Source organism: Canis aureus, chromosome 5 (genome assembly GCF_053574225.1).
Source record: "Canis aureus isolate CA01 chromosome 5, VMU_Caureus_v.1.0, whole genome shotgun sequence".
Classification (NCBI taxonomy): Eukaryota; Metazoa; Chordata; class Mammalia; order Carnivora; family Canidae; genus Canis; species Canis aureus.
Window position 1 is genome coordinate 28758989 of NC_135615.1, and position 17944 is coordinate 28776932.

Sequence of the window (17944 nt, forward strand, 5' to 3'; positions counted from 1 at the left end):
TACACCTTTGCTTAAAAGAGTGTGTCAGCTCTGACTAGCTACTAGCTCAGAGTCCAGAGGGAAGATTAGTTGACATGGCCTGGGCACTTCTAAATGAGGGACAGTGCCAGGAGCTCAGCATCGTGGTGACAGGTACCAAAAGACAGTAGGTGAGATTCCGCTAGGACCAATGGAAGCGGATCCAAGGCAAACTACACCTTCTTGAATCAGTCACTTATTCCTTATCCATAACCCATCTCCCAGCAAAACTCATTGTTCTTGAAACCAATATCCCGCAAAATAAATGCCTACTCTGCACCATCAGTCCCCAAGAAAATAAACCTTTTCTGTTTTGTTTTGTTTTTTTTTATCATAGTTCACCCCTCCCTTAGATGGCAGTCAGTTTCGACAGTGACATTCTCAGGTCAGCTTTGGTGGGATTTCTACATGGTGGCAAAGAGGTAAGGGGACTCTCCCCTCCTACACACAGCCTAAAATAAGCTATGGGCTGTCGAGCATTCCATTTTGTTTTACTACCTATAAGCCTTCTTTAAACATTCTCTAAAAATAAAAAATAAACATCCTCTAGAGGTAGTGGTCCATAAATTCAGGGAGGCCGTGCCTACCCTAGAGCCACAGGCAGGGTGGTATCCAACAGGATGCCGGGGCCATGTTAATTATAGGGCAAAATGTTGGGCTGAGGGGCTTCATGGGGCTCCTGTATCAGACATTCCATATTTCATGTGGACGAGTTTGATCCTTTAAGCTCTGAAAACACCAGAGGGCAAACTGTCAGCACCACGCACAAGAATTTTGCCCTGAACAAAATGACCTTTGAGTCTTTAACTGGTTTCATATTCTTCAGGCTTCTGCGGACTTCTTCCTCTTGGGTCAGTCTCCAACATCTTACACCCATTTATTTCGCTGGGAGGGTTGGCCCTCCCTGGCCAACAGCCACTGATTAACATCTAGTCCGCAAACTATGTAGAAACGTAATCCTTAACAAAATGGGGAAGTTCTGAGCAAGCCAACATATTGTATTGATTTGCAAACATCAGCCCGTCGTGAGCATCTTTTCTCACTGCATTACGGCCGTCTGTCTTCACTGAAAATCCATGGAGACTCCAAGATCAAGCTGGGACTCTCTTGTCACATCGCCGCAGACATGAAATTCAGTGGTTGATGGGTGCAAAGCACAGTTCTAGGACATCGGGTGGGACATCCATTGACAAAATTGGGACTTTTTTTTTTAAGACGTGCGGCCAAGGTGACATCTTTCATTAGGGCTACCTTCATCTACGTAGTTCTCAATGGTAAACCAAAGCAGCATTTCCCTGAAGTTTGAGACTTACACTGTAGACTTCTCTTTTATACTGTGAACACTGAGGACAGATATACCAGCTCTCACACGGTCTAGGACAGGCCCTCGGGGACAGGCCTTTCTGTATCTTTGGGTAACGCAGATACACCTCTAGAGCTTCAGTTTCCCGGGTCATGACAGAGAGGGAGCACAGGCCAGCAGTGCACCTTAGAGGACCAGGGTGATGGAAAAAACGGATTGATACATGCCTCTTTCTTTCCTCCTCTCCTTTCACCTTTGTCCAGCCAGCTGGCTATGGGGGCGGACACCTCGCCAGCTCTTCTATCTGTGGTAATGGAAAGCAGAGACACCTAATCCCCAAGCTTCGTCTTCGGCACCGCCATAGCTGAAAACCTCTACCTTCATCAGAGCCGTTGGTGATTAGGAAAGCAGGCTGGCATAGAGGTTGCCGTCTCTCCTTCCCCATCCTTGGATGGACACGCTAAGCGGCAGAGGGGTGGGCTGGATCTGGAGTCTAGAAGGAAAAGCTGCAGAAGGAAAGGGCCTATCTAGTCCATAAAATGGAGATTCAGCCCCTGACGGACCCCGAGGGGTGTGATGTGGGCAGTGCAGAGAGTCAGGCTTCAAGCTCCACCGCTTTGGGCCACCAGTCACAGGGATAGAGCCCAAGGGGCCCTCTGGTCTTCTCTGTTGTGAGCATGGGCTGGTGCATCACAACGTGCTCAACAGTGAGCCAGATCCACAGTCACAATTTGTTCTCAGGCACAGAGGTGGTAAGCCACTGAAGGAGGGGTCGAGCCCATATGGAGTTGCATTGGATTCTCACTTGCAGGCATAATTTATTAAGGGCTAAGAGAAGGCTGTTCCCTGGCCGGGTATGTCCTGCCTCTCACCCACCAGAGTCTCTGACATTCCATTCTAAAATCACTTTTGTGTGGGTGATATGCCCTTACTTATTATACACAATTAACACCGAATAACAGGGTTCTTGATCATTCTATTACACTCACCATTACGGAAAAATCCCGAATAGCGAGAAGACACAGAAAGAGGGTTTCCTCCCTGGGCTTCCTGCACAAAGCCATCCCCTCCGGGTGTCTCGAGATATGCACGTGAAGTGAAAAAGATCACCCTCTCACCTCATCTTGGGGTCCAAGGAAGCCGAGTCACCCTGTGAGAGGTGATGAATACAACTGCCCCGGGCTCGGGTCAAGGAATGTCTTCGGCACCTTGCTATCCAAGTGGGTAGCAGCCAGTGGAACCAACTTCAGTGGCCAATGCCCGATGCTGATGAAATCAAGATCAGGCCCCGGCTCCAGCTGGGGCTTGCTCACTTTGCGGAGTGGAGGTGGGGGGACTCCCCAGCTGCACACTGCATGCCCCACGGGAGCAGGAGGAGAAGGGGAGGGGGTCCTCTAAGCGACTTCCTTCTCCCTTTAGATGCAGTAAGAATAGGAGATGGGAGGGTGGAAGCCAGAGGCCGGAGTGGCTCAAGGAAGGGCCCCGAGTTGAGGATGCAGGGAGCCCCCGAAGCCAGCAGAGGCAAGGAGACAGACCATCCCCACCCAGGGCCTCCAGGCGCGGGAAGAGAATACGTTAGTGCTGTGTAGGCCATCACGGTTGGGTCATTTGTCACAGCAGCGGTAGGAAACTAATACGGATTTTGGCTTCACGGCAGCATTGGACTTGATGCTCGCAGAGTTCACCTGGAAGCCAAAGATTTAGGTGTTCCTGGGGCTCTCTGACCAGGCATCTGAGGAACTCGGGGACATCCTGACTGTCTCACACGCACCCAACTACTGCTGGCTGAACAGAAGGCGGTCTGATTGGAAGCCAGCCTGTCTAATGAGCGACTTCAATCTCTCCTCTGAGAAAGGGACTGATCCATGTGCAAAGCAGCACAGATTAGTCCTTCGTGTCTCCAACAACACGCTCGGTGTGGTGCACGTGCCAGGCCCCTGCCCCTGCTCTCGGGGTTGCCCATGAGCCCAGTACACCCGGCTGCTCCTTCACGTGGCGGGCTCACCAGGTGTGTGGCTTTGAGCACGTTAACTCGCCCTCTCTGCCCCACAGTGTTCTAATCCATAAAACGAGGTAATAATCTTCCCACTGAACAGGGCTTTTCTGGCGAGTGAGTGGGAAGATCCCGCACCTTGCCTTCCTCCCAGGATGCCTCCGTGGGAAGGATTCTGGGTTATGAGCTTTGTCTGGCAGCCCACGTGCACTGAATGGCCACCTCCCTGCCCATTTCCCCACTGATTCCAAATTGTCTAGTATCCCCATCCCAAGAGTCAGATGGAGCAAACGACCAGTCCCCTCGTCTTTCCAGGAGGTCCCTGCAGGTCCAGGCAGGTGTCAGGAGTCGTGGGGTCCTCAGAAGACTGAACCCAACCAGATGACCACTGGAAATCTGGAATTATCTGCGGGATAAGCAGATAAGCCCAGCTTGCTGCAACGAGGTGGGTGTGAAGACGCTCAAGGTGAGGAAGAGCACGGCTTCACACACTCAGGTTCTCAGGTTCATCTGACACATGTCAGCTCACAAGCCCAGCACAGGATTCCAGGCCCGTGGGAGAGAATTCGAATTTTGGCCTCAGCATTGCGGGGACTGTCGCTGGAGGGAATTCCAGGTGGCTTCAGCGCGGCAGCGGTGAGGGTGGCCAGGGGCTGAGGCTGGAGCCGCTGGTGTGTTCAGAGAGGCTCCTTGGTGCTGGAGCAATGCACCGACTCCTCTCTCCTCCCCACGGTCCCGAAATGGAAGTCCCAGCATGGGGGGCGGGGGGGTGACCACAGGAAAGGTGAGGGTGGCCACTTCTTACCAGGTGGATTTTACTTAATGATCCCATCCGGTTCGTGAAATGGAGTTTTAATGACGCTCAAAAAGCAAATATCCTACCCAAACCCAAGCCCCTCCTACCCCCACCCCTACCTCCACCCCCACCGTGGCCCCAACAAATTCATTAAGGCATTCGAGAGAATCTATGCAAACACCAGAATGCACATGGCCGATTTCACAGCAACCCCGTCAAAGGTCCTCAGTTTCTTCCACTTCTTTTATTTAAAAAAATTTGGGGGGGATCCCTGGGTGGCTCAGCGGTTTAGCGCCTGCCTTAGGCCTAGGGTGTGATCCTAGAGACCTGGGATTGAGTCCCACGTCGGGCTCCCTGCATGGAGCCTGCTTCTCCCTCTGCCTGTGTCTCTGCCTCTGTCTCTATGTCTATCTTGAATAAATAAATAAAATCTTTTAAAAAAATTTTTTAAGTTGTGTGTGTGTATGTGTGTTTGCAAATGTGCTTTACAAATTTGCTCACTAACATCTTAACGAATTTGACAGTCAGAAAAAAATAACAAAAGCAAAGGGAGAAAACAAAACTTTTGTTTTTTAGAAGATTTTTATGCCAAAGGCCAAAAATAAAGGAAAACCCAGGTGGGCTGATTTCTGAGCCGACTACCCAGTGGTTTGGGCCTCCTGCAGACACCATCCAATCTTTCTGCAGCCGGGTCCCCTGCAGACCGTGTCACAGAACTGGGACCCCACGTTCCAGGAGCTGATTGCCTTGCCCGCATCCACACACATCACTAAGCTGCACAATTCTCAGCCCAGAGCTGCTTCCATCGGAACACAAACTCCCCTCCAGGTGTTTGCACGTCTTTGGGGCTGGGGCTGGGGCTTTATAAAGCAGGCCTTGTGTTGTTGAGCCTGAGACCTGTGCGGGGTGGGGGGGGGAGAGGGCAGGGGGCACGGGGGTGGGGTGGGGTGGGGAGGGGCAGCGGGCCGGCTCTCCAAATCCCCACTCCAATGCGCAGCCTGCCAAACTGCACACAGACATGACAGGGAATTGTAAAAACGCACCACAAACAATGTGGCTAATGTACCGGGATCCCCTGCAAAGGAGCTGGAGAGGGAGCAAGGAAGGGCCTGGAGATAGCAGAGCCCTCACAGAGCACCCTAAAAGGAACTGCTTTGGGTGGGTGGGGGGGGACATTGATCCACTTCCTCTGCTTCTCCCCTCAGAGAAGGGGCACCGGGAAAGTGAAACACTGGGCTCTGGCTATCTCCCTAGAATAGCCTGTAAGCAATTCAGGCAGAGTTTCTTTACACAATGGATGACTGAAATATGAACCGAGCTGCCAACATCAGCAGGACAAGCAAGTCTTGTTGTGTATTCCACTCAAGAGGGGCCTGGACACATTTCAGAAAGAGGGAATCTGCAGACTGGGACACTCACTCCCGTCCTGGGTTGATGGTCACAAAATACAAGTTAATTTGTGTCTTTGCAAGATAGCACCCAGGACAGATGGGAGCGGAATGACCCACGTAATGACCCATGTGGAGTCTTAGGACCTACCATCCCTCGAGGCTTTTATAATCCCCTGCTCTAAACTCTGACGGTGGCTGTGAGGACGTATTTCCTAAGAAAGGGTATTCTCCAAAAAAAACCAAACAAACAAACAAACAAAAAACAAAAGAAAAAGATCCAATGAAATAAATCATCATATTTGTCTCCTCCGGTGGGTCTCAGAGATCACCTCGTCCAATTAGATCAAGAGCTGATTCCCAGGGAAATCAAACAAATGGCCTCAGAATATTCCGGTCATCGGTGGAAGAGCCCAGGATGAAACCGAAGCTTTCAGACTCCACAGCAGTTGTCGCCACACGTTCAAGGGATCAGTGAATTTCTCTGAGGTCCCAACTTGCCACTGTACTGCGCTTCCGCCAACGGTGTGGACACGTCCAATCTGAGGGTGTCCTCACACTGTTTGAGCAAGATGGAAACGTGTTTCAGAAGTTCATTTGAAAGTGCAAGAGAGGGGCGCCTGGGGGGCTCCATCGGTGAAGCTCAGGTCATGATCCCAGGGTTCTGGGGTCGAGCCCTACCTCGGGCTCCCTGCTCTGTGGGAAGCCTGCTTCCCCATCTGCTCCTCCCCCTACTCAAGCTCTCTCTTTCTCTCTCTCTCTTGTTCTCTCACTCTTTCTCTCAAATAAATACATTTTAAAAATCCTTAAAGAAAAAAAAAGTGCAGGGAAGGGGTCGGCGTGTCAATCAGCTGTCTCAGATAATAGTTGCAATGTTTGCTTCAGGGTAAAAACTGTATATAAGATGCTATGGTCCCAAAGTTCTCTTTCGGACTTTCTATCATTTTAAATAATAATAATTATTATTATTACTATTATTATTATTTCTTATCTCTGCTGACCCCTGTCCAAGAGAGATGAGAAAAATGACTCTACATTTGGGGGTTAAGTGGAGGATGGAGGAGGGTGTGAAACCAAAGAGAGCCTGGAATAACAATGCTTCGAGACCCCTGGGACGCAAATGGGACAATTCACTGCTGCGAGGAGAATACGGAGGGGTGGGGTAGGAAGGCTGGCATCTGCGTTCCCGTGTTTGAATTTTGGGAGCAGATCTCTTTTACTAAATCCAGGTCAGGCACGCAGTACCTGGGAAGGCTGGGCCTCCTCCACACGGCTCTTGATTGGGAAACACTAAAACTGAAGTCCTGTGATGAGGACAAGCCTTGAAAACCAATTCTGAAACCAGAGGGAGGTTCAGAAAAGAGACACAGATCTCAGAAGCCGGGCTCCGGGTGTCCCCACCTCTGGGGGCCTCCTGTCTGCCTGGCGAGGACCAAGGCAGAGGCCCGGCTGGGAGTGTCACCACAGGGCGCGGCGTCCCTGAAGGGGAATAACATGTGAATGTCACACTCGAAGAAGACACGGGAGGCTGGGTTTCTCTATTTCCTGGTCTGCTTTAAGAAAAAAAAAAAAAGTGGTTTGAAACGGACTTCAGTCTAGACACTCACTGTAGGTGTTTGTTGACAGAAGCACCTACATCCCAAGTGTTTACCCATGAATTTCCACCATCCTAGAGAGGGGCTCTAAACAGCAAAAGCTCCCCGTGACCCTCTGTCACTGAGTGTTTTTCGATTGGGTTGGCTTTTTAAACTGTTTTTCAAGAAATCATCCAAATGTGCACGTAGAGATCACAACCAAACCTCCTTGGGATAAGCTAATCCAACTATCTCCAAAGAGAGGCGCAACAGGTTGAAAACTGGGGCTCCTGGGTGGCTCAGTCGGTTAAGAATCTGCTTTCAGCCCAGGTCACGGTCTTGGGCCCGAGTTGGGGTGGGAGGGGGTGAGGGCTCCCTGCTCAGTGGAGAGTCTGCTTCTCCCTCTCCCTCTGCCCCTTCCCCTCCCGCTCGTGCTCTCTCTCCCTCTCTCCCTAAAATAAATCTTCTTTAAAAAAAAAAAAAAAAAAAACAGGATACAGTTTCCTCAAAAACATTTGAAGCAATGTTTTAGATCTACAACCTCTGTTTTTTCCTAAGAGTAAAACCCTCTCCTGTTGCTCTTCTAGCATCTTCTATTTAAGTGAAGTCAAAAGAAGAAGAAGAAAAAAAAAAAAAACCATGGAAACACGTGATAATGCCCTAACGAAGAAACAGAATCATTGTTATCATGTGTAGTGTAGATCTTTTGCACCATCTTCTAGAAATATCTTAGCGAGCCGAATCAACGGCCAGAATGATAAAATGACACTTCCCCGGAGGAGGAGGAGGAGGAGGAGGAGGAGGAGGAGGAGGAGGAGGAGGAGGAAGAGGGTGGGGGCGGACCAGAGGTGCCAGTGTCGCCCACGGTACCTAAAACACATTGTAGCTCGAGTACTGAGTTTAGGATTTTTGTACGTGTGCAACCCCCCCCCCCAAGAATGTCAAGAATTTGAACTCCCTGTTCTTAAGGTGAAAGAGCACGGTCTCAAATCTGTTCCCCGAAGAAAAGTGGTGGCGGATCCTGAGACACTGGAACCACACCAGAAAAATCTCCCGAACCGAATTCGGCAACAGAGGAGGACGAGTCCGACCTTCGGAGCTTTGGAAGGGGCTGAAAACAACATTCCCAGCGCAGGTCATTAATTAGCAGCCAGTAAGATCTCCGCGTGCATCTCAGTTAAGTCTCTAACTCCTTTATTTCAACATTTAGCTTTAGGTTTAAAATATTTGCTAAGAAAGCAGAGAGGCGATTTAACAGAGATTTTTCAAATGTGTGCCATAGTTACACATTCTGTCAACAGAGTCAAAGGAAACTATACAGCGTTTAAGTTACAAAAAACGGTTATTTCGTGTGTCGCAAACATGCCAAGAAAGCCTCCACTGCGGTGTTATTCAATTCGACAGTAGAAAAGTAAAACAGAGATGAACTCAAGCACCAGCCCAGCTCCTTCACATCTTGCAGAGACCCGCGGGGTCCGTCAGCTGCATCCGCCCGCCAGTCTCCGCGAGGAAATCCTCCCTCTTGCTCCTGCTGCCAGCAGGAGGGGCTGCGGCTCACTGGGGGTGGGGGGGACGCAGAAGGTCCCCCAGCCGCCCACCCTGGAAGGGGGTGGCGGAGAAAAAGCCTCTGGGCTGCAGCAGAGTGAGAGCTCCAAAGATGCCCGGCTTCCCAAAGCAATCAATGTTTGCATTACCTCCTAGCGAATAACTGAACAGGTTTGGGGTTTGCTTTCCCATTAGCTAGAGCTACCAGATTCTAGAAGAGCTTGGCCACCAACCACTTCGATACGATGTTATTTGGTTGTTTTTTAAAATGCTTTAACTTTATTTTTATATTATTATTCCAACAGACTGTATGGGAGAGGCAGTGATCACTAAACACAGAACACAGCAAGACCTAACAATCAGCCAGGCTGCTCTCGGGACCCGGTCTGTCCGGCCGAGGTCGCGGGCATGCACGTCGGTAGCTCATACATTGCTACCCTGACAGCGCAGGCTGCGGAAGGAGTGAGGGAGGGGACAGATGCTGCTGTACCCTTAGAAGCTAGTTAATAAATATCATCAAAAAACAAAATGGAAAAGAAGCCCTCCGGAGCACAGCCACCTTAGTTTATTCAACCAAAAAAAAAAAAAAAAAAAAAAAATGGAGAAAGAAGGAAAATATTAAAACAAAAAAAGTAGTTCTTAACACTAGCAGTAAATAAATTTATACAACAATTCAGTCTGTATAATATGATGAAATAAATCTACATCTTTTCTTATTTTGGTGCTTTTGAATTATACATACAGACAACAATTACAGGGACTTGTTCACAAAGCGGGTAGGGCCTGGACGGGGGCTCCCTGAACCCCCGGATGGCAACGTGCAAGTGGCCACACTGGCTGCCCAGGACGGAGAGACCTTCCTAGACAGCGGCCCACCGCTTGGAACGAATGATTTGCCTACGACTTTTTTCTTTTTTTTTTTTTTTCCTTTTTTTTTTTTTTTTCCTTTTAATGCATCGAACAACTGTGACCAGTGAAAGGAATCAACACTGGCGGTTTGTCCGTTTGAATAGCAGACCTAGTTTCTTCTTAATTTCCGTTCGTTATCTGCCCCGTATTCCTTAAAATCCTTGGCGTCCTTGATGCCTTTCTTATGGCTACCCAGATGCGATAACGTCTTCTTCAAATGTACAGTATTTCTTACAATATAAGTTATATGCAAAGTTCGCCATGGTTTGTTTTTTGTGTTTTGTTGGGGTGTTGTTTTTTTTTTTTTTCACAGCACTAGAGAGACCCTGATAAATAGGGAATGAGAGTCTGAATGGCTTATTCACAAATGGGATCCAGATTATTCAGTGATCGAGAACGCAGACACCACAGTGAGCTCCTCTGCAAAAGTGGCAAACGTCATTTTGCTTTTCTGCCTTCAAAAACATAGATCCATCAGTTTTCGGCTTCATGATACTGCTCCTGCAAAAATGCACGTAGAAAGGGCTGGAGGGACTCTCGCCGGGAGGCCTAGAAGCATCGAGCAGGGGCTCTAACCCATGGCGGTGACCATACTGGAAGGATGGTGAGGTCCGAAGGAGAGGCTGGACGGGGGGTGCATCGGCGTTGGAGTGGTCAGCATGTGGCTGGAGTGGCTGAAAGGGGAAATGTGGCCGAGGGAGGACATGTGTCTGGAGAGGGCGGCAGGGTTGAACGAGCTGCTCTTGGGGAAGTCCTCCAGCGTGTCATGCACCTTTTTGCACTTTTTGGATTTGCTAGACATTTTTCGGTTTCTGGTCTGGATGCCTTCCTTCTTCATGGTCAGGGGTCTGTTGATCTAAACAAAGATCAATTTTTTTTTTTTTTTTTACTTTTTGGCTGGCTCTGAAAGGGCACAGGCTTTCACACCTCACCACGGTGCCTCTGACCGCCCCGCACCAGGGATCTGCTTCTGGGGAGGGGGGCCCTTCCTCCCACCCTTTCCTGTCTCCTTGCAGGGGACCCGGGGTCCTGCAGACTCAGCCTGCGGCGGGGTTCCTACTGTCAGCCTCTCTCGGTGTCAGGCACCGAGAGATCCCAGGTGAGCTGGTCCAGGCACAGGGTGTCATTGATGCTCAGCAACATCAATCACTTCAGGGAAAATGTGCCTCGGGAAACCCTGCGTCCCCAAGGACCCTATTCTAGAGACCCACCCTGCACGACTGCGTTTCTCTGGGAGCTAAAATATAACAACTCGTGTTACTTCCTTAGAACCTCCTTAGAACAACAGCTCATGGAAAGGGAGGCAATAAGGAATCTCTAAGGGAAATAACATTTTGTCTCTTCGTGGGAAATCCACGCATCGCCAAGGCGACCAAGCTGAGGGGTTCCAGCCCCTGTGCCTGGAGGGATGAGGGCTGCACCCCTCTCCAAAGTAACGTCCAGAGGCCTCCCTCCTGCCCGAGCTTCGCACACTTAGGGGCGCTGTAGAAATCCTCCCCTGGAATTTCTGGGGTCGTGTTTGAATGAGGTGTCTCTTGCCCCCATCACAGCAGCCCCAACCAACAAAAGGCCTAGTTCTGACTCTGCACTTCTACCTAGAGAAGTGGCCAAGCGACCCATCCCCACCAACTTGCTAAGCACCGTGGGGTGCGCCGAACCACGCAGGCCCGAAAGCACCCTCGTCCGGAAAATTTCAGAGCAGGAGTGAGCTCCAGGAAGGCAAGCAAGGTCCTCCTCTGAACATCATCAACTAATCTTCAGCATCCGAGACAGCACACCACCTCCCTCTTTTGGAGAAGCCTCTAAGATACACGGGCTGGGGGCAGAGGGCCGGGGGTAGGATCAAGAGAGGGGCCTTGACAAGGCAAGCAGAGCTCACTCCCCACAACGAGTCAGAATCCGAGTCACCTCAACGGCACACATCTGCCCCGTACGGCAAACCACACAACATCTGGCCATGCGTCAGGCAAGACATCTGGAGGAGGGAAGGTCAGGGTCCCTCCCAGTCATTCTGACTCCTTAGGGAAAAGCATCCTCTTCCACCTGGGTCCTCAGGGGTGGAGGAAGAGAAGAGGCTCTCCGGTCTCCAGGACCTACCAGTCTGATCCACAAGCTAGAACAGGAGAGTTAAGGAGGAAGACAGAGGGGCGCCTGGGAGGCTCCGTGGCTGAGCATCTGCCTTCGGCTCAGGTCCTGATCCCGGGGTCCTGGGATCGAGTCCTGCATCGGGCTCCCTGTTTGGAGCCTGCTTCTCCTTCTGCCTGTGTCTCTGCCTCTCTCTCTGTGACTCTCATGAATAAATAAATAAAATCTTTTAAAAGAAGAAAAAAGGAGGAAGATAGAACCCAACAGCCAAGAGCAAAAGGCTGCCAACAGCACTTCTGGGAGCAGCAGACCACAGCTTCCCGGGGTGGAGCTGAGAGAGGCCGCCCCAAAGAGGGGTACCGAACCCCATGCCAGAGCTGAGACCCAGGTCCCCCTGGTGCCAGGAAAGCAGAAGAGCTAAAAGGTCACTGCCAAAAGAACATCTCAGGGTTCCTCCTTCAAAGTGACAATCAAGATAAAGATGCAGCCTGCAGAGGTGATAGGAATCTACTGTCACATCAAATCTCCCCCCAAGATAATGTCTAGACACACAGCTCTTTACGCGGATATCTAGATATACACAGCCAGATATCTAAATATAATATCTAGTTACACAGATAGCAGCACAACCCCAGATAACTAGTCTCAACACCACCTAGATACACTGATCCTGCGATAGGTAGTTATCGAAACACCTAGATAAGGAGGAAGGAACTAACTCCCAGCGTGGGCACACGGGTACCCCGGTGGGCATAACACACACGACGCCACGAGACCGTTCGCAGGTTATAAGCTCCTGTCGCCAAGCACACAGAAGTCGCCTCCTTCTGCAAAGCCTCGCTAAAGCAGGGAAGGTGGAAAGACCACTTGTTGGGGAGCAAGGTTCCCCGCCAGCCACGAAGTCAGGAGCCCATTAAGGATGGGGTGGGAGAGAGAAAGAGCAGTGAAGACTTGAGAAAAACTGGTATCCTCTAGAACTTTCCCTCTTTCCTTTTTTTTTTAGATGGGACACAACCAAGACCCTATGTCATCATGGCTAAGGAGCCCCTGAAATTGAGGGCTGGTTCGTTTCCCCCGCACTCCTATGCGCAGAGGAAAGAAAGATCTATATGCGGCCAATTCATTACTTTGAATGGAACCCGGGTACATCCTGAAGGGGGAACGGGTTTACTTTCCACTGGTCCCTAGCAGCCCTCACACCCCCGACCTCCCCGGAAGGCCTGGGCCACTCTCAGGCCAGTCTCGGCTCTTCTGCTCCACTGGCCAAGTTGGTTTGCACAAGACACTCGATTGTCTGAGTCATAACCTCTTCAAGTAAAACGGAAATCAACTTCTGTCCTGTCGGCATCATGGGGCGATCTGAGGCTCAAATGTAATCAAGCAACCCGAAAGTTCTTTGAAAACCAGAAATTACAGCCAAAAACAATCAGGAGAGGCTGTGGCAATGGCCAGGTAGCCCGTAAAACTCGGATGCCCCAAATCTTCCAGATTTTGATCACAAATCTGACTGCACAGCGACGAGGGAGTCAACTCCCCAAAGTGAAAACAGAACTCAGGTTGCACTGCTGACAAACAGGTGGAGGCTGCCGTCCATCCCAGGGTCCCAGAGACAGTGACTGGTAAGACCAGTTCCGTTAGGGACCAGGAGGGGATGTGTCAGGAGGGGATGACCCCAGAGGCAGGGCCATGAGTGTCACGGGGGTCCCTGGACCTGGCAGCAATGTATTCCCAAAAGGTAAAGAGGGAAGAGGGTGGTAGGATCACCCTGAGAAATGCTCCTGCACCTCAAAAAAAAAAAAAAAATCTAAGCAGGAAAGCTTCCTCTCGATTCCCAGGTATGCCTGAGTAAGATGAGCTCGCTGCCAGAATGGCCCTGAGCAAAAAGCCCTGCCTCTTCCCCATTCAGCCCCAGACTTTGCCAGAGTCAGATTGGCAAGGAGACTTTAGGAGAAAGAAAGAGAAATGGCAATTTTTTTCTTCGTTGGAATTAATTAAACTGCAGGCCTCAGGAGGTCATGGCCTGTCAGCCAGAGTTATTTCAGGAAAACAAAAAACACCCAATTTTTTTTTTTTTTTTATATAAAGATATTACAAAATGGGAGGACCCCCAAGTAAAAGATTGGAAACGACACAGCTAAACCCTGGCTGGGAATTCTCAATCTGCGAAAAGATGATAGAGAAGAGGAGACAAGAGTTTCTTTTCCCTGGTATGGACAACCGCACTCGGCTGCTGTCATCCCTTCTCTGCTGGGGAGGACCAAGACGTCTGATGAAATCGGCCAGACGTTTCGTCTCACGTCTTGTACACAGAGAGTCCATTTAAAATTCACAACACGGCCTAAGCGAGCCTCCTGCCTGCCCCCCAGTGACACAGCCATCCTGTCCCAGCACTCCGGGGGCCCCCGCACACCATTCCACCCAATTCTCTCCACCTTTCCCCTCCACTCCCTTGCTTGCTCTCTTTCCCTCTTTTGCAAAAAGTTTCAACTGCAAGGAAACATTGAAACAGAATGGTTTTCCAAAGGGAAGACAGGAGAGCCCAGGCCAGGCCCACCTCAGGCCATTGGATGGTGGCATCGTGGTGTTTTCCACACGGACCTGGGGCCATGGGGTCCCTCCTTGCCCTACACTCTCTGGGCTCAGCACAGCCATGGGGTACAGAGCACTTGGCCCAAAGGAGGGCGATCGAATGGAGAAGGGGACCTGGAGTAGGAAACGCTATCTCCCGGGCATCCCCAAGAAAGGAGCCGGGCCTGGGCCCAGGACACTTACATTATGCAGCTTGTAGTACAGCCCACAGGCATTACAGACGGGGTCTCCGTTGGCATTTCTTCTCCAGAGGGTAGTAGTGGTGGTTTGACAGTTCGCACAGGACGTCCCTGCCCTTCTTGCTGCCGACTGGGAGTGGGGAGAGAGGGTAAAATCAAAGCAAATGTTAAATGTGTTTTCAGAACTACGGGGACACACTTTAAAAAAAAAAAAAAAAGGAAAAGGAAAAAAGAAAAAATTATCATTGAAATCAAAACTAGCAAGTGGCCCACATGAAAGTAATAAAGATCCCCAAAAGCTGCCTCAAGAAGAAAAATTCAGCCAATCCACTGGCATAGGAGCCTGTCAGACTGTCGTCAAGGGGTTCAGAATTCAGCCTGCCGTCCTATTGGGCAGCAAGGGATAGGTCAGAGAGCCAGCGCCACCTCCCCGAGCTAATGACCCCCCTGCCCGAGCCTCACCCAGCAAAGTTCGCCAGATGCGTAATGTGTATGGGTAGTGACCCTGAATTAACCACGTTCGTTAGGGACCCGGCTCCCAGTACCCCTGGTCCACCAGACTCACAGGAGGCCTCTTTCAAGGGCAACTGCCCAGCTCAATCCTCGAGGAGGCTACCGGCCATCACGACACACTGACAGCGGAGGAAGAGCAAGCCCAAACACGGGGAGCGCTTGACAGCTCCCAAATAAAGAAATGCTGGATCAGAAAGAGAAGAGAGGGCCAGCTCGGTCCAAGAGCACCCGTGCCTGTGTCGGAGGTGGGGGGCCGTGCACCCCCAGGACGTGCCATCCGGGAAGCACCAGGTAGGACATCCCTCGTGAGCAAGACTCCAGCAAACGTGCAGCGGCCCTACAGTTGCACGGCCCGTCCCTTCCAGGCTCGGTCACTCCTGGTGACCGCCACCCTCATTCTCTCTAGGTGGCTTTCAGTTCATGAGACAAACTGAAAAGAATGAAGAATTCTGCTAATCAACAGGAACCCACCCACCCCGTCCTGCTCTCATCTCATTTCACCTTCGTGAAATTAGGTATTTCCTATTTGCTGTTCACAGAGAGCACAAGAGTTGCAGGTCAGATGTCAGGCTCAGCTTGAATTTTAATTATCGGATTGTGTCATTGCCTTCATTTCCTTTAAGAGGGAGATTTTTTTTCTTTCGCTTTTTGACGCACTTAAATTTACGAGGGTACGAGTCCCTATGTCCATGCTTTAAAAAAAAAAAAATTTAAACTCAAACACTTTCCACAGAAAATGAAGTTGGGTCCCTTTTAACGTATACCCCTGTCAATCCGTCACCCCCTCCCCCAACATAAAAAGGCAATTTTAACTGAGAAAGTAGGCCCCTGCTCTGGACTCAAATATCTTACCAAAGTCAAGAGAGAGAGAGAGAGAGATACCGGCTATCTGTGATCTAGAAAATTCTGGCATGTTTATGAAAGAGCCCGAGATAAAACTATAGGGATTGTGCTGTGCTTTTTCTTTTTTCCTTTTTTTTCCATCAATATTTCATCAAGCAAAAAGTTAGGCCAAACACCCAAAGCTGCCAGATATGGGAAAAACCTGGTAGTTATTCCGAATTAAGCAGACTGCTTCTGTTCCCTTCAAACCACTAAACCGTCCCACAGATATGCTTCTCTTTCCTACAAGCTTAAATAGCAGAGCTATGGCTTCTCCCACACACACCCCATGATTATTTTCTGCATTCTGGGAAAAAAAAAAAAAAAAAAAAACACCTAGAAGTCAAAACAGCTCTTCTCTGTCATGACTGAGAAAGCTCTAACTTTCTGGCCGTCCCTTCTGGAAACAGTTCACCACAATCCCGGAGGCACCGCCGCCTCTGGCACCGCACGTTTGCGCCCACCTGCCTTCAAGAACCTCACTGAGCTGCATCTGACCTACCTGTCACTCGTATCCTCTAGGGAAGAAACTGCTACATAATATCAGGCCTTAATGATTCTGACAACGATGTTATCATGTGATCATTTTTCTCTTCCTGTACTTTTTTTCTTTAGAACAGATACTCAGATGCAGTCGATGAATATCTACGCGGGCACCAGATTTCCCAGCTCAGCAACTTCTAATGTGTACTATGAGCCCAGAATGCCAGCGGGTAAAATCCGAGCCCCAAGCGATGAGGTTCCTGGTACAGTCCCTCCCAGTAATATTGACAGTAACATAAATACGTAAAGCGGCCTCAGCATACATCTCCGGTCCCCAGACTTGATGCGAATTTATACAGAACCTCTAAAAGCCACACTGTTTGGTTCTCTAGCAGGAGACAAAGTACATTAATAAAGCAGGCTCTCCTCAGCTAGCCATCAGACATACGGAAACCCTGGCAACACTCGGAAAAAAATATTCTATTTTATGGCTCTTCTCTCCAGTCATTTCTTCTATTTCCTGCATGAGTTTATTCAGTGTTAGATATGCATCTTTCGGAAGAGCTAGCCACATTCTGGGCTGGGTGGTCTTTGGTGAATCTGCAAACGTGCACAGCCAAGAGAGCAAAGTGGGGAGGCGGAGCTGGCCCGAAGGAGCAGGAAATATAGAGGGAAGAAAAAGAAAGTTCTAGGTAACTCAGAAGTCAAACGCGTCTAAGGGCTAAAAAATATATACACGATATCCTGACTGTGCTCTGAGTCGGTCTCTGGAGCATATGAATTCCATGGAACTAAAAACATAAAACCACTCAGAACGGATGAGTAAGAAAGAAAAGACAGCTTAAAATGTGACAGCCAATGAACACCAGAATTAAAAGCAATTATTACTCAGAGTTCTAGAGATTTCTTATGAAAGGAGAATAAAGACAAACTTATATAAAATGCAAGTAGAGCCCTCCTATGCAACAATCTGCCCAGACAGAAGAAACCCCAAGAAAATGTCAAATGCACTCTTGCTCATCAACCAGCCCATACTCTCAGACTTTATACCCTCTTTGTTCTTATTCTTTTTTACCTTAAAAAACAAAGTCCAATTATCAGGATGGTACCATGACTTATTTTAAGAATTAAGTTTTTGTTGTTAGTTTTGTTTCTTTCCCTCTCCTTCTTTCCTTTTTCTTTTCTTTCTTTTTCTTTTTCTTTTTTTTTCTTTTCTTTTCTTTTTTTTTTTTTTTTTTTTTTTTTTTTTTTTTTTTTTTTTTTTACTAAGGCCAGGTTTTGAATGATTCAGAGCATTCTTTTGTGGTGCGATCATATTCATTCTGTGCTAACACCTCCAGCCATTTTTTTTTCAAACACGTCTTGTTCTGATACGTTCAAACATCTTGATGTTTAGGTTGGGGAAGCTGGGTTGTTGTTTATGAGTTATCTCCAGTGCTCAGATATCCGGCAGCTTTTTCCTAGGAAGTTAGCTTTGCACATGAGAGAAGGGGAAAAAAAAATACCCAAGTGCATGGAGACTGAGTGGGGGGAGGTTGAGAACGGCTGAGAAGGGGGCAAAGATCAGAAGGAATAAAGCCGGGAGAGGGAGAGGATTGCCAAAAAAATTAAAGTCACGTGGGCACTTCCATCCCTAGAAAGTTTTTCCTTCTTCTGAAAAGGATGTGAAAGGTGTTGAGTTGCGCTA

The 17944-nt window shown here is 49.2% G+C and overlaps 1 protein-coding gene across 7 annotated transcripts in view; it reads right to left on the reverse strand.

Annotated features, from left to right (window-relative positions):
- Positions 1-5777: 5777 nt before the first annotated feature.
- Positions 5778-17944, reverse strand: part of GATA3 (GATA binding protein 3) — a 32749-nt gene continuing 20582 nt past the window's right edge. For 6 of the 7 annotated variants that reach the window (XM_077897267.1, XM_077897266.1, XM_077897268.1 and 3 more), the window contains 2 exons: positions 14384-14509; positions 8250-10382 (listed from right to left, as the gene is read on the reverse strand). In XM_077897267.1, the coding sequence (XP_077753393.1) occupies positions 10098-10382; positions 14384-14509 (411 nt within the window). In that variant the 3' untranslated portion in view covers positions 8250-10097. Of the gene's footprint in view, positions 6058-8249; positions 10383-14383; positions 14510-17944 lie in introns of those variants that run through there. The other variant, XM_077897269.1, reaches the window with a different exon arrangement.